The sequence below is a fragment of the Natator depressus genome, chromosome 13 (assembly GCF_965152275.1).
Source record: "Natator depressus isolate rNatDep1 chromosome 13, rNatDep2.hap1, whole genome shotgun sequence".
NCBI classification, from domain to species: Eukaryota; Metazoa; Chordata; order Testudines; family Cheloniidae; genus Natator; species Natator depressus.
The window spans coordinates 41,916,540-41,937,651 of NC_134246.1; the positions used below are offsets into that span (position 1 = coordinate 41,916,540).

At 56.6% G+C, this 21,112-nt stretch overlaps 1 protein-coding gene and 1 long non-coding RNA gene across 3 annotated transcripts; one reads left to right on the forward strand and one right to left on the reverse strand.

Moving 5' to 3' along the window:
* Positions 1 to 4,666: 4,666 nt before the first annotated feature.
* On the reverse strand, positions 4,667 to 6,474 carry LOC141997583 (uncharacterized). The gene is made up of 3 exons (XR_012641740.1): positions 5,969 to 6,474; positions 4,975 to 5,469; positions 4,667 to 4,878 (listed from the first exon to the last, which is right to left on the reverse strand). It is a non-coding gene; the product is annotated as an uncharacterized LOC141997583 (long non-coding RNA).
* A 5,732-nt stretch (positions 6,475 to 12,206) lies between these two features.
* On the forward strand, positions 12,207 to 21,103 carry SALL2 (spalt like transcription factor 2). 2 transcript variants are annotated; one of them, XM_074969349.1, is made up of 4 exons: positions 12,207 to 12,365; positions 17,617 to 19,874; positions 20,030 to 20,428; positions 20,817 to 21,103. In XM_074969349.1, the coding sequence occupies exons 1-3, from the start codon at positions 12,293 to 12,295 to the stop codon at positions 20,408 to 20,410; spliced, it is 2,712 nt and encodes a 903-aa protein (XP_074825450.1). In that variant the 5' UTR covers positions 12,207 to 12,292; the 3' UTR covers positions 20,411 to 20,428; positions 20,817 to 21,103. The 2 variants fall into 2 exon arrangements, with proteins under 2 accessions (XP_074825450.1, XP_074825452.1); XM_074969351.1 differs by lacking the exon at positions 12,207 to 12,365 and adding an exon at positions 16,301 to 16,432.
* Positions 21,104 to 21,112: the final 9 nt, after the last annotated feature.

Below are 21,112 nucleotides of genomic sequence, written 5' to 3' on the forward strand. Positions count from 1 at the left end.
GAGCAGATCTGCCCTGGGAGCAGAGCTGCAGCCCCAAAGCCAGAGGCACAGCCCAGAGAGAGCAGACCCTGTCCTGGGAGCAGAGCCGCAGCAACCAGAGCCAGAGGGGCCAGAGAAGCAGCCCAGGGAGCTGGAGGCAGAGCAGCAGCAGCCGTGCAGAGACCGAGTGGTGGAGCTGGGGCAGGAGCAGTCCAGAGCTGGGTGTGTTGAGCAGCTGGGGAGAGCGAGGGGGACCCTGGGCGCGGGCCCAGCCCAGGGAGACGCCTCAGCCAAGAGGCTCTGCAGGCCAGGCGTGGATCGTAACCCCGACAGGGCGGGGGCGACACTGGGAAGAAGGGTCCTACCACTTAGAGCCTGAGAGCGTGTGGCTACCACCAGAGCAAGTGTCCAACCCACAGCATCCCTGCAGCACAGCCAGGGCCTGAGAAGGGGCCTGGGACTTACAAGGAACAGACTGTGAACTGCCCGGACGTTCCAGAGACGCCGTTTGTGATGTTCCCTGCCATAGAGCGGGGTGATGTGTTCCCTTTAACCTTTCCCATTTTTCCTTATTCTTTTTAAAATTAATTGTTGATTAAATAACTTGCATTTGCTTTAACTTGTATGTAATGGTCAGTGGGTCAGAGAAGTGCCCAGGGCAGAGAGAGTACCCCGGACTGGGGACACCCTAGCCCCTGTCCTAGATGACCACAGCAGGGTTGGGGGTCGAGCCCCCCAGGACTCCTGGGCCCAGCCTTGTTGGGGTTACGAGGACTCTGCCAGACAGGAGAGTGGAAGGGGAGTCCTCAAGGGCAGGGAGGCCACTGGGTAAAGGAAGTGGGAGCGAGGACTCAGATCCTTTCTCTAGCCCACTTCACTGGGGTAGTGCAGAAGCCAGGAAAGTTCCCCACAAAAGCGGGACTATTCCCCCGCTTACATGAAGCATGAGAAAACCTTTCTTGACGAAGCAGACAAGACTGAATTGATCAAAAAGGCAGTAGCAGGATATGAGAAGCAAAGTAGTGCTTTTAAATGCTTAAGTGTAAGTAAAAATCAAGCCACAGAAGGAAGTTACAAGATTGCACAGTGCATTGCAAAAAATGGAAAGCCGTTTGCAGATGGGGAATATATAAAAAAAAATTTTCTCAACAGTTCGGAGGTTTTGTTCAGTGATTTGCCAAATAAAGATACGATCGTATCTAGAATAAAACAACTGCCTGTCTCTGACAGAACAGTTGAGAGACACATAAGCGTAATGGCAGAAAACATTAACAAAAAGCAGACTACTGCATTCATAGATTCATAGATACTAAGGTCAGAAAGGACCATTATGATTGTCTAGTCTGACCTCCTGCACAACGCAGGCCACAGAATTTCACCCACCCACTCCTGCGAAAAACCTCTCACCTACGTCTGAGCTATTGAAGTCCTCAAATCATGGTTTAAAGACTTCAAGGAGCAGAGAATCCTCCAGCAAGTGACCCATGCCCCATGCTACAGAGGAAGGCGAAAAACTTCCAGGGCCTCTTCCAATCTGCCCTGGAGGAAAATTCCTTCCCGACCCCAAATATGGTGATCAGCTAAACCCTGAGCATGTGGGCAAGACTCACCGGCCAGATACTACAGAAAATTCTTTCCTGGGTAACTCAGATCCCACCCCATCTAACATCCCATCACAGGCCATTGGGCCTATTTACTATGAATATTTAATTACCAACACCATGTTATCCCATCATACCATCTCCTCCATAAACTAATTAAATTAAAAGACACAGTAGTGTTTAGCGTTGCAGTTGATGAGAGTGTGGATATAAACGACGTTCCACATTTGGCAGTTGTTGCAAGATATTGTGCTTCCGATGAAATCCAAGAGGAACTTTGTTGCCTAAACCCCCTGCATGGCACAACAAAGGGGGAAGATATAGTGGAAAGTTTGTAAACCATTTTGAAGAACGAGGAGTTGACATCAGAAAAATATTTTGTGTGACAACAGATGGTGCTCCTGCCATGGTCGGAAAACAGAAGGGATTTGTAAGGTTACTTGAAGATCAAATTGGCCACCCAACAGTCAAATTTCACTGTATCATCCATCAAGAAAACCTGTGTGCTATAATTCAGAGCTTAATAATGTGATGACTACAGTGGTGCAAATTGTGGATGTCCTTGTTGCTTGATCTGCTTTGACTGACAGACCGTTTCAAGCACTGCTAGACAAGATGGACAGTGCTTATAACGCCATTCCACTTCACAGCACCATTCAGTGGCTAAGTCGTGGCCAGGTTTTGGTGCGCTAACTGTTTTGATGCAATCAAGGCCTTTGTCGGAAAAAGGACAAAACTACCCCGAACTGGATGATGACAAATGGCTGTGTAAGCTCATTTTTCTAACTGACATCACCGCTCACCTAAACGAACTCAACCTCCGTCTCCAGGGTGCAGGGCAAACGGTTCTGGATCTTTATGAAGCCTGGAAGGCATTTGTTGTTTAGCAGTTTTTTCTCGGGCTATTCGAACTTTGACTTTCCGCTACTTCCAACACATAGAAGAGCTATCGACACATTGCACTGTCAGTGTCGATGAGATTGAAATGTACATGCAAGAACTGGAATCTGAATTTTCTGACAGGTTTCAAGATTTCCAGCGATTTGGCCCAATGCTTTCTTTTCTAATTAAACCTGAAAAGTTCAATGAAAGCAACTTGGATTTGTCTGTATTTCAGTGGATGGGTGTTGAAGATTTCAAAATGCAGCTCATTCAGTTAAAAAGCTCAGAATTGTGGGCATCAAAGTTTGAAGATCTGTGGTGTGAACTTGAAGCTACCGAGAGAGATCATGGGGCCTCTGTTCTGATCTGCTGGACGTCCCTGCCAGTGAAATTTAACTGACTGAAGAAAATTGCGTTTGCAATGCTTTCAGCATTTGGATGCACATACCTGTGTGAACAGATATTTTCACACATGAAATCTTGTCCTCTGTCCCTCTCGGAGCCGGTTAACAACTGATCACTCAGAAGCCTGCGTGCAGCTTAAAGTATCCAAATACCTGCCAGACATTGGAAAACTCAGCAAGGAAAAGGATCACACTAAAGTGATAAGATCTGCATTTTAATTTAATTTTAAATTAAGCTTCTTAAACATTTTTAAAAACTTATTTACTTTACAGACAACAATAGTTTAGTTATACATTATAGAGAGAGACCTTCTAAAAATGTTAACATGTATGACTGGCACACGAAACCTTAAATTAGGGTGAATAAATGAAGACTTGGCACACCACTTCTGAAAGGTTGCTGACCCCTGCTCTAGAACTATTTGATAGGGGAGAAAAAACCGGCTATAGACTGTTTGACAGATACGGCAATTGCCTGCAATGTCCTGGGCAAACCTCACTGAATTAAGTTCAAGTATTTTAGGAGTTCATTTTAAGACATGCAAACATTCATGTCTTACTGTGGGTGGTGGGGAGACCTGCTCATGTAAACCCTGGGAAGTGCTATGCACATCAAAGGATGGTTTCAAACAATGGGAACTTTTAAAGCTAAGTGGGTGTCCCCAGGCGATTGGTAGGTGGGGGTTTTGCAAAAGTAACTCCCCCAGTTAAGCAAAAACCCAGCCTCTTGAAGCGATGCCCTGTGGAGAGTCCCACTGGCTACAAATCACCTATTCCCAAAGACCCAGGCTGTATAAAGGAGGGACTAAACTTGTCATGCTTGTGCTTGTTCTGAGCTAATGACCATGATGAACTTGTGACCCCAGAAAAAATCCTTGGTGAGGTCTGGAGAACTGTTCACCTACAGGAGCCCTTCTCTAGCAAGCTTCTCCCATGCAGGTAGGTTCTCTTCGTGTTTCTAATCTGTGTCCTCTGGAATGCTTTTACCTTAAGAATAAATGTGCTTGCTTATAAAGGGCAGTGTGGTGACTTAACTGTTGGAAATTGCACTGTTTATAGCCTGAGGATCAGGCAAAGCAGCCCTGCTGAGGTAGTGTGACTTGCTGGGGAATTCACCTTGTAGACAGGGAACTGAGTGGCCTGGAAATAGCCCGTCAAGAGAAAGAGATGTGCATCTCCCAAGAGAGGTAACGGCTTGGGAGCAGGCAGCCTGAGAATGGGTGCCCTGGCTGGACCACGGAGGGGGGAATACAGGTGTGACCAGCTCTGAACTGTGGCAGACCAGATCCCATTGACTGCAATGGAACCTACTGAATTTGTGCCAGGCAAGGACCAAAGTATTTTGCTAAGTCCTTTATTCTTTCATTATTTTAGCTTCCTACCAAAAGAAGACATTTTCTGCCACCTTTTTCCAGTTCTGTCTCTGTTTACATGGCCCCTATCAGCTCAGGCACACTGATGGATTTGTCCTTACAATAGTGCCAGGAGGTAAGAAAAGGTTATCATCTCCATTTTACAGAGGGGGAAACTGAGGCAGGGAGCAACATGGCTCAGGTCACACAGCAGAGCTGGGAATAGAACCCAGGAGTCCTGGTTCTCAAACCCACCCACACCCCCATGCTAACCAATCAGCCACCACTCCCCTCCCGGAACGAAGGGGAAACCCAGGAACCCTGGCTCCCAGCCCCACAACCACTACACCCCATTCCCTTCCCCAGGACAAGAACTAAAAGTACACAGCAAAGTGGCAGGAAGGCAGAGGATCCAGTCAGCCCTCCTGGGAGCTGAGTCTGTGCGTGCACTTCAGAGCTGGTGCTTGCAGAACCGACCCTACCCTGCGCCGCTGAGAGAGTCCGTCTGGCTGTAGATCACTGGGTTTTGGAGCTGGTTCTTGGCACCAGTCTGCACTAGCTGAGAACAGGAGAGATCCAGTCATACAGGCTGGGAGTGCCTAAGGGACTTAGACACTCAACTCCCTTTGAATTTCCGGGCCTGTCGTTTATCCCCTAGTTCTGTGCAAATAAAAGTGAGACTTTTAAGACCAGGTCATATCTCAGGAACCTCTAGTCCAAATGATCCCATCTTTCCCGCACACACTGTGGACTTACCTCCCATCTCTCCTAGCAGTTTTCCAGCAGATCTGACGCTGCATGCGAATTCTAGAGCACTTTGAAAAAAGCCTTTTGAACAGAAGAGGCACTTTAGCTTGAAGCGAGGGGCACCCAACACTGGGCTGGCTCAGGAGGGCCCAGCAGGAAGCCAGGCTGTGGGTTTCTGTGCAGCTGGCACTTGGGTTCCCCTTGCTGTGTCTCTCACGGTGCAGTAGTAGATGCCGGCGTCACTCAGGCTGGCTCCACCTCGGGTGAGGTTGGTGGAGCGGGCGGCCTTGTCCACAGCCATGGTGAATTCTCTGGCGGTGGACAAGCCGTCATGCCCAATCCCTAGAAAGCTCGGTGCCCCCTGGCCCTGCTGGGGCTGTTTGTACCAAGACATCATGTCATGGGAGGTGGCATTTTGGCTGCATGGGATCAAGATCCTTTCTTCTTCCACGTATGTGAGCCAAGGGGGCTGGAAAATCTGGGCCAGAGCCCATCTCGGAGCCACTGTGGGAAGAGAGGCAGAAAGTGAGAGAGGAAGGACTCTCAGCCACCGAGGCGGTGATGCACAAATTGTCTAGGGACAGAGAAAACCGGGGTGCACAGACACTGACCCCAAAGAATGAGCTCCTCTAACCCATACTAAAGGTGCTCAGAAGTGCCCTGCTTGAGAGAGAGAGGGAAGACAGGTGGATAAATCGACAGACCCCGCCGGGGGTAGGGTGACTAGATGTCCTAATTTTATAGGGACAGTCCCAATATTCGGAGCTTTTTCTTATATAGGTTTCAGAGTAACAGCCGTGTTAATCTGTGTTTGCAAAAAGAAAAGGAGTACTTGTGGCACCTTAGAGACTAACCAATTTATTTGAGGATAAGCTTTCGTGAGCTACAGCTCACTTCATCGGATCCTTTTCTTTCTTATATAGGTGCCTGTTACCCCCCACCCCGTCCCGATTTTTCACACCTAGCTGGGGGATGTATGAAGACGAGAGAAGGAGAATCTTACCCACCGAGTAGGGACAGCAGAGGCAGGAATTCCTTCATGGCAACGCTCAGAGCACTGATTTCCACACTGGCGCTGAGGAAAAGTGTGATCGCGTTTCGTGCTTTCTAGCCGTGACTGACACCTGCCACCCAGCTGCCTCTGCAAGCGCGAACACCTGTCTGCACAGAGCAAACTGCTTCCAAGCAGCTATCGCAGACCTCCCCGCCACCTGCCAGCCTCTTCCCTGTGGAGCTGCAAAAGCGGCGAGCAACAAGGAAAGAGCTGGTCGCAAGACAGCACAGCAGCCCCCTTTGATCTCCTCCGAGGTAGCAAGAGCGATGCACAATTAAAGATACAGCAATTGTAAAACTTCTCTCTTCTGTCTGGCTAGCTGCATTCCCAGGGCCTCCGTGTTCTTAGGCCTTCGGTGGTGCGAGTCCTGCAGCTGGGGCCTGGTGCTCAGGTGAGAACGTCACTCCCAGTGCGCAACTCTGAGACTGTCCTGTCCCAGCAGATAGCCATGACTCTACCCCTGAGCTCTCAAAGGTGCGGGTGGGGGCGGCGGGGGGGGCTGGGCTGGGAGGTTCTTGTACAAGGGGAGTGGGTTGTGGCTGGGAGATCCTTGCTTGAGGCAGCAGTGGCTGCAGGGCTAAAGGGCTGGGGGGGGGGCCTTGGGATTGGGAGGTCCTTTCCCAGGGGCAGGATGGGGTTATGGAGGGCTGTGGAAGTCGGGAGGATCATGCACAGAGGAGGGGGCTGGGGCTGGGCTGGGCGATTCTCAAACAGAGCAAGGGCAGGGCTGCAGGGCTGTGGGAGTCAGCACGCAGAAGAACACAGCGGAGTCTGAGACCCGACTGCAGAGATATTCGGAGGGGCTGCTCCTTGCTGCTTAGCCACCCAGAGATGCAGACACGTCTTCTCCTCATTCGCTCTCTCGGTGAATCCCAGGGTCTCTCCATGAATCAAATACGCCAGGGAATGTGACCGGCGCCGCCGATACCAAATGACAGTGCGGGTGGAGGAGATGGACATGAAGCTGCAAAGTAAGGTGACGTTCTCCCCTGCAGATGACATCAGCATGGCAGGAGGCTGGGTCACCTTATCCTTACCCCCGTGCTGGGCTCTGGCCAGTGGGGCTGCGAAAGAGAAAAGGGCAGTACAAAGCTGTTTGCCCAGAGATCACACCCCTACCCCACTCCTGGTAGCCTTCCCCTACTGCCCCCCGAATTCCCTTCTCGCCTCCTCCCCGCTCCTTGGCAGGCTGCAATCTCCCAGTCACAGCGCCACCTTTATCTAAGGTGCCACAAGTCCTCCTTTTCTTTTTGCGAATACAGACTAACACGGCTGTTACTCTGAAATTCTCACTGACCGTGTGCTGAAAGCCACTGGAGTCTCACCCAGAAGCACATCAACCCCTGCTCAACGCTTAGGGCATGCTGCCATCATGTGGGCATCTTATGTGGTTCATTCATAGCTGCCGTCTCTGAAACACTTCTGCTTCCATGCAGTCACTTCTCTCTCCTGGCCTAATAAATCCTATTCTATTTTCAGCTTCTTAGATTCTCTGTCTGTTTTCTAGGTTACTCACTGGGTTTCTAGGTTAGTCACTGGGGTTCTTCTGGGTATAGATTTCTCATTGGGTTCAAGATTCTCCACTGGGAGTCTAAATTATCCCGTTACGGTTCTAGGTTCCATAGAAGAGTGTTGGGGACCTTCTGGATATAGATTTCCCATTGGGTTTCTAGATTCTCCATTGAGGCTATAGATTACTTGTTGGGGTTCTAGATTCCCTTCAAGATGGTCAGTTCATCTGTGCTCTAGATTCTCCCACTGCTTTCTAGGTTCCCTAGAAAAGTGTTGGGTTCATTCTGAGCCATTTTCCCCACTGGTGTTTTTGATTATTCATTGGGCAGTAGCTATCCCATTTTATAGGTGCCATGCGTAGATTTTAGGTTCCTGGTAGAGGTGTAGGATCTTCTTGGTATAGATTCAAATTTCAGTGGGAGGAGGGGTTCTAGATTTTGTATTTGGGGTTCAAGTTCTCCCACTGGGGTTCTCAATTCCCTAGTAGCAGTTTGGGTTAGTCTGGGTACAGATTTCCCCTTTATCATTCCTGGAACAAAATCTTCCCCCACCTCCCTCCCCTGCCCACTGGGAACAAATTGCTAGAGTTTCCTCATCAATCTTTTAGTTTGTGCCAGCTCCAAAAACGCCTCCTGCCTGATTATTCCCTCTGAGACAGAGCTCGCAGCAGCAGCCAGTGGCAAAATCTCCCCCAGCTGCAAAGGGGAACTCTCTCCAGCACCACCAGAGGTATTACAGTCAGTGTGCCATATTAACTAGTCCAGACGGGTTAACTTGCAACTCCCGATGTGATGCTGGATCAAGTGATAACTACGTAATTTGCACAAATCTAGATGTTTGTGATTACAGCCTATTATTTTATCCAGATGTAGTTTATGATGGTGTCAGAACCACCAATCCAGATGTGGTTTACACCTGCACTCAATTAACCGACCCAAATGTGAGTCACAATTGTATCGTGTTCGCAAATCTAGTTGTGGTTCATGATTGTGCATCATAATCACCAACTCAAATGTGGTTTTTGAGTGTATCCCTATTCATACATCCAGATGTGATTCATGGTTGTATCATAAACACTAATCCATATTTGGTTTGTGGCTGTCGTCTCATAACCAATCCAGGTGTTAATCACAACTGTCTCATATTTGTACACCCAGATGTGGCTCATTATTTCATCACAGTAAGGCAACCGAGCTAGTAGTGATGATACTCACAAATCCAGATGTTGTTGACAACTGGCATAAGACCATAAGAACGGCCACACTGGGTCAGACCAAAGGTCCACCTAGCCCAGTGTCCTGTCTGCCAAGAGTGGCCAATGCCAGGTGCCTCAGAGGGAATGAACAGAACAGGGAATCATCAAGTGATCCATTCCCAGCTGCCCATTCCCAGCTTCTGGCAAACAGAGGCTAGGGACACCATCCCTGCCCATCCTGGCTAATAGCCATTGTTGGGCCTATCCTCCATGAACTTATCTAGTTCTTTTTTTTAACCCTTGTATAGTCTTGGCCTTCACAACATCCTCTGGCAAGGAGTGCCACAGGCTGACTGTGTGTTATATGAAGAAATAACTTCACATCTCTTTATATGAAGGAATAGCTCAGTGGTTTGAGCATTGGCCCCCTAAACCTAGGGTTGTGAGTTTAATTCTTGAGGGGGCCATTTAGGGATCTGGGGCAAAAATTGGGGATGGGTACTGCTTTGAGCAGGGGGTTAGACTGGATGAGGTCCTGTATTTTCTCCACACCAGTCATGACTTTATAGATCTCAATCATATCCCCCCTTAGTCATCTCTTTTCCAAGCTGAAAAATCCCAGTCTTGTTAATCTCTCCTCATACGGAAGCAGTTCTATACCCCTAATAATTTTTGTTGCCCTTTTCTAAATCTTTTCTAATTCCAATAGATCTTTTTTGAGATGGGGCGACCACATCTGCATGCAGTATTCAAGATGTGAGAGTACCGTGGATTTATAGAGAGGCAATATGATATTTTCAGTCTTATTATCGATCCCTTTCTTAATGATTCCCAACATTCTGTTCGCTTTTTTCACTGCCGCTGCACATTGGCATAATCCAGATGTGGGCTGGTGTTGTATCCTACTCACCTATCTCGGTGGGATTTATGCCTGAGTTGCGCCTACTCTCCCATCCAGATGTGGGTCTGTGATTGCCCGATGATTACACACCCAGATGCAGCCCATCAGGCTGACCGCACCACGCTGTGCCCCCAGAAGCTCTTGGCTCAGAGCACAGAGCAATCCACCTGCCTAGCTAAGGTGCACTGGTTCCCTGCACCCCCGCAGGAGCAGCTGGCCTGCAAGTGTAGCCAAAAGGCTTTGAATGTGCAGTTCTGGCCTTTTCACACCCGGGTGGGTCCCCTCCCCCCACTTCTCTAGCCCCACCAGGAAAAGCTCAAGGAAGGAGCCGGGACAGAGCACTGGACCTTAGTGTCGACTCTCAGGCAGTTTGGCCTCTTCCCCAGCCGGGGGAGCTGCTTCCTCATCGGGCTGCAGCGAACTGAAAACACAAAGATAGGGCCAGATCCCCCAGCTGGTGTCAGGCGACCGCAGCTCCATTGGAGCCAAGGCAAGCCAGATCCCTAGCTGGTGTAAATCAGCCATCTCAAGATCTGTCCCATATTCTCTCTCTCTGTCTCACTGCCCCCCCCCACACACACACACTCACACACTCTCTCTCTCACACACACACACACACACAATCAGTTTTGGTATCTGAGTTCCTCTCTCTCTCCTGACCCTTCTCTTCAGGCCCCAGGGTTTCCTGGGGCCAGACAAATTGGCTGTGTATGCCCTCCACAGACCCCCCACTCCCCAGCACAGGGGCTGGGGTGCAGCCTGCCATTTCCTCCTCCCCTCAGCCCACTGGCCTCATCACAAGCCCCCTTGTCTTTGTGCAGTCAAGGGGAGCTGCGTAGGGCTGGGTGTGAGGCGCTGGAGAGCACTAACTCTGCCCAGGGATGCAGGGAGGGGGCCAGGGACAGATCCAAGGGGATGTATGGGGGCAGAGAGCTAGAGCTGCTCCTGGGCCCCTCTGCTCAGCCCCATGGCAGGACTGGGGGGTGTTCTGTGCTCGTAGCCATGAGGGTCTGTATTTTCAGACACTTCTAGACACTGGGGTCCTGCTGTCCAGAGGGCCCACCGCTGGCAGCTCCCCAGTGGGGCCCCTCAGGAGTTGCTCAGCTCCTGAAAGAGACTTCTCAAGCCAGGCACCAAAAACTTGGGGCCACTTTTGAAAACCAGTGCCCCGCTTCTGCTCGGTGGTTTACAAAGGGGTTAGGGGAGGAGCACGGTCCCTGTCTCTGCCCTCACATCCACCCCCAGCAGCTCCCCTGCTGGAACTGATGCTCCCACACACACACAGGGGCCAGCCACACCTCGGGGGCAGAGAACTTCACCCTATGGGCTGCAGCAGCTTAGCTGCCATGCATGTGTCAGGGAGGCTGGACAGGAAGGGATGAAGATTAAAGTCCATGGGAGACCATCCCCCTCTGCCCTGCAGTACCCCCTTAACACAGGGAGTGGGGCCCTACGGAAACACAGCCCCCCTGCACCCCCTTTACATGGAAAGCATGGCCCTATGAGAAACACAGCCTCTCCCCCCACTGCACCCCCTTTATACAGGGAGGGGCCCTGCACCCCCTAAGAATCCCCATCCCCCTTTCTCCAGCCCCAGTGCATGAGTCTCCTCTCAGCTGCATGAATAGAAGGGGCAGGCATGGCTCCCCTAGGCAGCAAGTTGGGAGGTTCTCAGAGCCCCCCCCATCCCCATCCCCCCAACCCCTCCCCACTGAGCCACACACAGTAGCAGCCTGTCTCAAAGGGGCCCTTTCTAAGGGTTTTTCGAAGTCTTTTCCCCCTTTGTGCTGCGGCTTCATTAACATTCCCGCAGCGCCAGCTCTGCCGAGGCCTGGGCTTTTGTGGTGCTCGGAGAGGTCAGGAGGCCGCGGGGAAGAGGTGAAAAGAAAAGGGGAAGAAAGAGGAAGGAAGGGTGTAATGGGGGGGAGATGTAGGGAGATGACAGGGCAGGAGGAGGGAGGGGGCATGAGCTGGGGGGGGCTCTGCTGCACGGCGTGGGGTGAGGGGCTCAGTAGGGGGCGCCTTCCGGACTGTCAGCACTGACCCCAATGCCCCAGTGCGGCAGGAGGGGCATGTTTGGGGAAGTGATGCCCACTTGGTGAGCGGTAAGGGGATGCTGCGTTTGCCCGAATTGGGGTATTAAAGCCAGTGCCATGGTTCAATCCCAAGTCGCATCCTGCCAAGTTCTGCCTGCAGGTTCCCTGCCTAGGGGAGGCACCTTCACGTCCCATCCTAACCCCCGTTTCGGCAAAATTAAACACCCTCCGGCCCTCCAGAGCCTGTAGCACCGAGAAGCAGCTGTTAAACTTCCCTCTGCCCCACCCCAGAGGCAGCTGCATCTCAGCCCCAGGCTAGGGCTCTCTGCAGAACCAGCCCAAGTGTCGTAGCTCTGGACCAGGCCGGCCCTGGGTAACCAGCCACCCCACCCAGCGCCCGAGCTCTGCCCGGCAGGAAGGGGTTAAGGAGCCTTCGCAGCCCCAGGCACAAAAGAGACCCGAGTGACCGGCCAGATTAGGACTTCGCCTTGCCAATGAGGGCGCAAAGGAGGGGGCGTGTCCCTGCTCCGGGGAGGGGGCAGAGACCCCGCCTGGGAGACTCCCGGTGCCCACTGGCTCCCAAGCCGAGCGGCAGACCCAGGGGTGCCCGGCCCGGCGCCCCCGCGGGGATGTCTCGCCGCAAGCAGCGCAAACCCCAACAGCTCATCTCAGACTGCGACGGGTCCACGGCCTCCGAGAACGGTGGGTGCCAGGGGGGCTGGCAGGTGCTGCTCGGAGGGGACGGGGGGGGCCTGGGGCCGGCAAGGGGGCAGGGCAGACGGGGCAGGGGGAGTTCCCAAACTAAGTGAAACTCTCCAAAGTCTGCAACTCCAACGGGCTGTGCCCCTGCGCCCCTGCTCTGTCTAGCTCTGTATCCCCCTGCACCCTTCATCTGTCCCCTGCACCCCGTCTAGCTCTGTATCCCCCTGCACCCCATCTATCCCCTGCATCCCCTCATCTATCCCCTGCACCCCATCTAGCTCTGTATCCCCCTGCACCCCATCTATCCCCTGCATCCCCTCATCTATCCCCTGCACCCCATCTAGCTCTGTATCCCCCTGCACCCCCTCATCTGTCCCCTGCACCCAATCTAGCTCTGTATCCCCCTGCACCCCCTCATCTGTCCCCTGCATCCCATCTAGCTATGTATCCCCCTGCACCCCTCATCTATCCCCTGCACCCCATCTAGCTCTGTATCCCCCTGCACCCCTCATCTGTCCCCTGCACCCAATCTAGCTCTGTATCCCCCTGCACCCCCTCATCTGTCCCCTGCACCCCATCTAGCTCTGTATCCCCCTGCACCCCCTCATCTGTCCCCTGCACCCCATCTAGCTCTGTATCCCCCTGCACCCCCTCATCTGTCCTCTGCACCCCATCTAGCTCTGTATCCCCCTGCACTCCATCTACCCCCTGAACCCCCTCATCTGTCCCCTGCATCCCATCTAGCTCTGTATCCCCCTGCACCCCCTCATCTGTCCCCTGCACCCCATCTAGCTCTGTATCCCCCTGCACCCCATCTGCCCCCTGCACCCCCTCATCTGTCCCCTGCACCCCATCTAACTCTGTATCCCCCTGCACTCCATCTACCCCCTGAACCCCCTCATCTGTCCCCTGCATCCCATCTAGCTCTGTATCCCCCTGCACCCCTCATCTGTCCCCTGCACCCCATCTAGCTCTGTATCCCCCTGCACCCCTCATCTGTCCCCTGCACCCCATCTACCTATGTATCCCCCTGCACCCCCTCATCTGTCCCCTGCACCCCATCTAGCTCTGTATCCCCCTGCACCCCTCATATGTACCCTGCACCCCTCATCTGTGCCCTGTACCCCATCTAGCTATGTATCCCCCTGCACCCCCTCATCTGTCCCCTGCACCCCACCTAGCTTTCTGTCCCCTGCACCCCATCTAGTTATGTATCCCCCTGCACCCCCTCATCTCTCCCCTGCACCCCCTCATCTCTCCCCTGCATCCCATCTAGCTATGTATCCCCTGCACCCCTTCATCTCTCCCCTGCACCCCCTCATCTCTCCCCTGTACCCCATCTAGCTATGTTTCCCCTGCTCCCCTCATCTCTCCCCTGCACCCCACCTAGCTTTCTGTCCCCTGCACCCCCTCATCTATCCCCTGCACCCCATCTAGCTATGTATCCCTCTGGCACCCCCTCATCTGTCCTCTGGCACCCCATCTACCTATGTATCCCCTGCACCCCCTCATCTGTCCCCTGCACCCTTCATCTCCCTTCCGGCACCCCATCTAGCTATGTTTCAGAATAGCAGCCGTGTTAGTCTGTATCCGCAAAAAGAAAAGGAGGACTTGTGGCACCTTAGAGACTAACACATTTATTTGAGCATCTAGCATTGTATCCCCTGCACTGCCACATCTGTCACCTGCACCCCCTCATCTGTTCTCTGGCACCCCACCTAGCTCTGTATCCCCCTGCACATCTCATCTGTCCTCCACATACCGTCATCTCTCCCCTGCACCCCCTCATCTGTCCTCCAGCACCTCATCTAGCTGTGTATGCCCTGCACCCCTCATCTGTCCCCTGAACCCCTCATCTATGTATCCCCTGCACCCCCTCATCTGTCCCCTGGCACCCCATCTTTGTATTCCCCCCTGCACCCCCTCACCTGTCCCCTGCATTCCTCATCTGTTCCCTTCACTCTTCTGTCTATGTATCCTCCTTGCCCCACCTCATCTGTCCCTCCCCACCCTTCATCTATGTGTCCCTGTGCAGCCTTCCACCCTCTCCTGCACCCCCTCATCTGTGTGTATCCCCTGTACCCCTCATCTGTCTCTGGCACCCCCTCATTGTTCCTCCTGCACCACATCTAGCTATGTATGCCCTGCACCCCACATCTGTCCCCTCCTACACGCTTTTCTACCTGTCCATCCACCCACCCATCCCTGTCCGTCTGTCCGTCCATCCATCCGTCTGTCTCTTCCCCACTCTGTGCAGTGCAGGTCCCCTCCCAGCCCCCTCGGGACCCTTTGTGCGGTTGCTAGGTAACCCTGTGAGCCCTGGAAATCTTCTCTTGTGTTGAGTTTGGGGTTTTTCTTCTTGGGACTTTGGCTGCGGCAGAGGGAGCTGGAGAAATGGGCCGGGGCTCCCTGGGAGGGGCTGGTCAGAGCGAACATGCCCCCCAGTCCAGTGTCTGTCTGTCTGGTGCCAAACAGCAGGGCCCCACGGGTGTGAAGCCCCAGCTGGGTACACTGACCCCTGCTGCTCCAGAACCAGCGAGGCTGGATCCCGGGCTGGTGTAAACCTGCATGAGGGAAGCCACGCCACCTTGGGGGAATCTGCTCCCCAGCTTCTGGGTCACCAGGTTCTCCCTGCACCTGCTGGCTTGGCCTGTGGCAGTGCTTCGAGCCCTGGGGATACACAGAGCTCTTCCAGGGGGTACCTTAACTCATCTAGAGATTGGCCTAGTTTTACAACAGGCTACAGAAAACGGGCTAGGGAAGTCCGGACAAAGGAGCATAGCGTACAATAACTTGTTTATACCGCTCTCTACGCTAGACACGGAAATGTCGGAACAATAGTGATGTGCCGGTTGATTTACTGTATAATTACAGGGTAAAAGCACGGAAGTCGGCCATTGTTCAGTACTAGTGTGGCTGGGCCACTCTTCTATTTTCATGTCTGATGCTTAAGCAAGTAGTTTTTAAGTGAGGTGAAACTTGGGGTTACACAAGACAAAGGGGTACAGTCATCTGGAAAGGTTGAGAGCCACTGGCCTAGGGGTCTCCTTCCACAACCCCACCTCCACCTGTCCCCCTGGGTGGCAGCTGCCCTGGGCATGCGGGAGGGCGGCTGTGGGGGAGTATCGGGGAGCAGGGATCCCGGGGCATCAGGAGGGGCAGGGACCCACAGCTGGGATCTACAGGGTGCAGGGACACCCCCACACACACACACACGTATATGAGGGCGCAGGGACCCCTGTTGTATTTGAGGCACAGGGACCCCCAGCTGGTCTCAGGGACCCCCCAGGCATTGGGCTCAGGGATGCCTGGCTTGGCTCGGAGCTCGGGAACCCCCGGCTGGGTTCAGGGACCCCTGGGCATTGGGCGCAGGGACCCCCGGCTGGGCTCAGGGACCCCACGGCTGGATTCAAGGCGCAGGGACCCCCAGGCATCGGGGCACAGGGAACCCTGGCTGTGCTCGGGGCACAGGGACCCCCGGGCATAGAGGCGCAAAGACCCCCAGTTGGTCACAGGGACCTCACAGCTGGATTCAGGGCACAGGGACCCCCGAGCATCGGGGCGCAAGGACCCCTGGCTGGGCTCGGGGACCCCACAGCTGGATTCAGGGAGCGAGGACCTCCCGGGCATCGGGGCACAGGGAACCCTGGCTGGGCTCGGGGCACAGGGACCCCCGGGCATAGAGGCGCAAGGACCCCCAGTTGGGCGCGGGGACCCCACAGCTCGATTCAGGGCGCAGGGGAACCCAGGCATCGGGGCGCAAGGACCCCCGGCTGGGCTCGGACCTCGGCGACCCCCGGCTGGGCTCCACACGGAGCGGGCCCCAGTGCGTCGGGGCGCCCGCAGCGCTGGCCTTGGGCTCGCCGCCCCGGACTCCGGACACCAGAGGTCCCTGCAGCCCCGGCGGGTCGGATCCGCTCCGGCTCCTCCCTGCATCCGCCCCTCCTCCTGCTTCCTCCCTCCGCATCCTCCTTCTCCTCCGCCCGGAGCGCGCAGGCCCCGCGCCCGGACCGCCCCGCGCCCGCAGCTCCAGCGCCCGGGGACACGGGCCATGGCGGAGCCCGCAGGTGCGGTACTGTCCCTCGGCCCGCCCGCCTGGGACCGGTCCCGGCTCCGGGCACCCGGCTCCGGGCCGCCTCGTCCCCTTTCCCTTACTGACTCCCCTGCCTCGGGTGGGCCCGATCCTTTTTTCCGTTTTTTTTTTTTTTTCGCCGCCGCCGCCGGAAGGGGGGAGCGGCTCGTCCGGCCTCTGTCCGTGCGTCCCCTGCACCTTTCTGTCTGTCTGTCCGTCCATGCGTCCCCTGCACCTTCTGTGTGTCTGTCTGTCCGTGCGACCCCTGCACATTTCTGTCTGTCTGTCCCCTGCACCTTTCCGTCTGTCCGTGCGTCCCCTGCACCTTCTGTGTGTCTGTCTGTCTGTCCCCTGCACCTACCTTTCTGTCTGTCTGTCCGTGCGTCCCCTGCACCTACCTTTCTGTCTGTCTGTCCGTGCGTCCCCTGCACCTTCGGTGTGTCTGTCTGTCTGTCTATCTGTCCCCTGCACCTTTCTGTCTGTCCCCTGCACCTTCTGTGTGTCTGTCTGTCCGTCCGTGCATCCCCTGCACCTTTCTGTCTGTCTGTCCATCCGTCCCATCCAGGTGCCCGTGTCTGTCCATCCCTACCTCCCGTGCACCCTCTGTCTCTCTGTTCCCCAGCACCTTTCTGTCTGTCCGTGCGTCCATCCTCTGCAGCCCTCTGTGTCTGTCTGTCTGTCCGTGCATCCCCTGCACCTTCCCCCTGTCCATCCCTCCCCTATGCCCCTCTGTCTGTCTGTCCATATGTCTCATGCATCCCAATGGGATTACTCCTGATTTACACCCTGGGAAAATGAGAACTGGGCCCTGTCTCCCTCTCAGTCTGGGACCTGACCCCCCTCCTGGACTCTCTTGTGCCGGTGAGGGGTGGGCATGCGTGGCATCAGGGGATGCCATGCGGGGAAAGCCAGCTAGGCACTGTGTTCTGAGCGGGGAAGGGGGAGGACTGCATGGAGGGGACTTGGGGGAGGCAGCTCCCCAGCCCTTATGCAGCCTTGAGGGGAGCAGGCTCCTCTGCCCCCTATAGCTTTGGGGGGATGTAGGGACACCCGCTATAGATACGGGGGAGATCTCAGGTTCCTGTATGGTTTGGGGGAGTTGCGGAAGCTCTGGGTTGCAGGGGACTCCCCTGGCATTGCCACTCCAAGGTCTGACCCTCTGTCTCTCTCTCTCCACAGGGGACACAGGTGACGAGGCAGCCCCGTCCTGCCCCACGGAGCTTGCTGCCCACCGGGACACCTGTCACCCCAACCAGCCCCCTCCCTCTTCCTCCTCCTCCTCAGCCAACGGGCAAGACAGCGCTGGCTCTTCCTCCTCCTCCTCCTCCTCTTCCTCCTCGGAGCCCCGGCCCGACAGCCCCCCAGGCATGGAGACAGAGACAGCTCCTCTGGCCAGCAATCCCTTGGCCCCGGACCCACCCCCTCCTCCGCCGCCACCGCCCCTGGCTCCACCAGCTGCCCCCCCCCACTCTGGGCACCTCAACATCCCCCTGATCCTGGAGGAGCTGCGGGTGCTCCAGCAGCGCCAGCTGCACCAGATGCAGATGACGGAGGAGATCTGCCGGCAGGTGCTGCTGCTGGGCTCCTTGGGGCAGTCAGCCCCCTCGGCCCCTGCCTCAGAGCCAGCCCCGGGAGCCTCCCACCAACCCAAGGCCCCCTTGCCTGTCTTCTCCATCAAGTCCGAGCCGGTGAGGACCCAGGTGTCGGGCTCCCCAGAGGTGCCCAAGCCCACCTTTTTCCACCTCTACCACCCCTTCCCTGGCAGCGCCAGGGGCCCCAAAGCAGAGCCCATCCTGGCCCCAGCGTTCCCTACCACGGGGCTTCTGGCTGCCCAGTGTCTGGGGGCAGCACGGGGCCTGGAGCAGGCCACCTCCCCAGGGCTGCTGCGGCAGAAGAACGGGGCCGGGGGAGCCGAGCTGGGGCTGGAGGAGAAGCCGGGGGGTCGGCACAAGTGCCGCTTCTGCGCCAAGGTCTTCGGGAGCGACAGCGCTCTGCAGATCCACCTGCGCTCCCACACGGGCGAGCGCCCCTACAAGTGCAACGTCTGTGGCAACCGCTTCACCACCCGGGGCAACCTCAAAGTGCACTTCCACCGGCACCGGGAGAAGTATCCACATGTCCAGATGAACCCCCACCCGGTCCCGGAGCACCTCGACTACGTGCTGACCGGCGCCGGGCTGCCCTATGGCATGTCCGTGCCGCCGGAGAAGGCCGAGCCGGGTGAGGAAGCAGCGCCCCCCGAGCGCAAGGGGCTGAGCGCCACCGAGAGCCTGACACTGCTCTCGGGCACCGCAGCCGGGGGCACAGCCGCCACTCAGACCCTGCCCGTCTTCAACAAGCTGGTGCTGATGAAAGCGGCCGAGGGGCGGGGCAAGGGGGACGAGAACACGCCGCCGGGGAGGGAAGCAGAAGGAGCCCGGGTGCCCCTGGGCAAGCTGCCCAGCTGGGCCCTGCTGGCCAACCACTTCAAGGCGGGCAGCACCGGCTTCCCCTTCCCCTACGTGCTGGAGCCGCTGGGAGCCTCCCCCTCGGAGACCTCCAAGCTGCAGCAGCTGGTGGAAAAGATCGACCGACAGGGGGCCTCGCCCGGAGCCGGCCCGGCAGCCCCCTCGGCCTCCTCGCCGCCCTCCTCTTCCTCCTCGGGGCCCAACCAGTGCGTGATCTGCCTGCGGGTGCTGAGCTGCCCCCGGGCACTGCGCCTCCACTATGGGCAGCACGGAGGGGAGCGGCCCTTCAAGTGCAAGGTGTGCGGCCGGGCCTTCTCCACCCGGGGCAACCTGCGAGCGCACTTCGTGGGCCACAAGGCCAGCCCGGCTGCCCGAGCCCAGAACTCCTGCCCCATCTGCCAGAAGAAGTTCACCAACGCCGTCAGCCTCCAGCAACACGTCCGCATGCACCTCGGGGGCCAGATTCCCAATGGAGCCCTGCTGCCCGAGCCCCCCGCTGCCCCGGGGGAGGGCCCCCGCCAGCCCGAGGGTCCCGCCCCACAGAGGGACGAGGAGGAGCTGTCGGAGGAGGAGGAGGAGGAGGAGGAAGGCAGCGATGAGGACTCACTGGACAGCAGCACGGAGAAGGCTATGGGGGGCGAGGAGAGGGCGTCCAGCCCGGAGGAGGAAGCAGCCCCAGCTCATGCCACGGAAGAGGAGGATGCTGGGAAGCCAGAGGTGGGGGGAGCAGCTGATCGCAGCAACTCGCCTCCTGCAGAAAGGAGCCCCCCACCGGCCGTGGAGGGAGAAGGGGACCCTAGCGCCCAGAAGGCGGAGGAAGGAGGAGACAGAGCACAGGAGGGAGAGGAGGAGGGGGCAGCAGGGGCTGGAGCCGAAGAGCCACGGGCCAGCCAGGCCAAAGAGGGGGTGGCACTGGCCTGTGGGGTCTGCAAGGAGGGATTCCCTGACGGGGCAGCGCTGCGTAAGCACGCCCTGGCAGCCCACCACCAGGTAAGGGAGCCCCTGCTCCTCACCCCCTATTCGCGAGACTGTCCCCTGCCTCTCTCCCTGCTCGAACCTCCCCCATCTGCCCTTGCCTTTACCCAGGGCCCTCGGTCTCCCTTGAGATTGAATGGGCTCCCCATCTGTCTCTGTCCCGGTGGCAGGTTCCCCTGGGCAGCACAGCGTGGAGCTGCGGCACAGCACGGCGTGGCCGGCGTCTGGTCCCAGATGCCCTAGCAACACCGGGAGGCACAGCAAAGCTGCAGGAGTTCCTGGCGCGGGATGTGCCGGCCCAGCTGGTGGGGCCCCTGTCCTTCTGGAACCAGTACACGGCCTTCATCGCAGGGGGGGGCCTGGCTGCCAAGACCTGCCGGGGCCCCCCCATCACCGCTACCCCCTCCTCCTCCACTGCACCCCCTGTGCTTTTTGGCCCGGCTGCTGCGCCCAGCAAGGCAGCACCCCCTGAAGCCAAGGAGAAGCCGGCGGGAGGACCCCCAGCTGCAGGGGAGGCTGCCCCAGAGAGCCAAGGCAAAGCGGAGAAGTAGCCTACAGGCCCTCAGCAGGTAACATCCCTCCTTCCCCAGGGAACAAAGAGAGGAGGAGCTTGACCCCAAAGTCCAGCCCAGCTGTAATGGGGGGCTGCCCCAGCGATACAGGGAATCCCCCCAGCCTTCCTAGCCATGGCATGGCTCTTTCCCCAATTTAGCCACTTCTTAGGGGGTGGGGAGCTGGGAGGGTGGTTGATGGAAAGGATGGGGGCCAGGGCAGACTAGGGGTCACTTGGGAGAGGGCTGGGGTAGGAGGTTGCTCGGTGGGATGGATTTGGGGTCAGAGGTCAGTCAGTAGGAGGGGTAGATGTCAGAGGTCATGCCATCAGTTTGGGGGTTGTGCGACCCCACTCTGCCCAGCAGTGCTGCCCCCTAACCCCATCTCTCTCTCTCTCTCCTCCAGGGGGCGCCAGCCCTGGCGTGCTGCAAGAGGCACCAGCCCCCGCGAGGGGATCAGGCATCGGGGACGCAGCCCCCACACAACTTTAGTGGCATTTTAGTCTTTTACTTTTACCGTAGCTCAGAGGGGACTGGGCGGGGGGCAGGACCCTGGCGCAGGAACCGGGGCTCGTCCCAGCCACCCTGGACCCATAGTGAAGTGCCCTCTAGTGTAGAACAAAGGCCCAGCCGCTCTGGCCAGGGTCAGCGGGACTTTGTCTGCGTCCATCATTAAAGCAGTTTGACAAATCCCCAGAGACT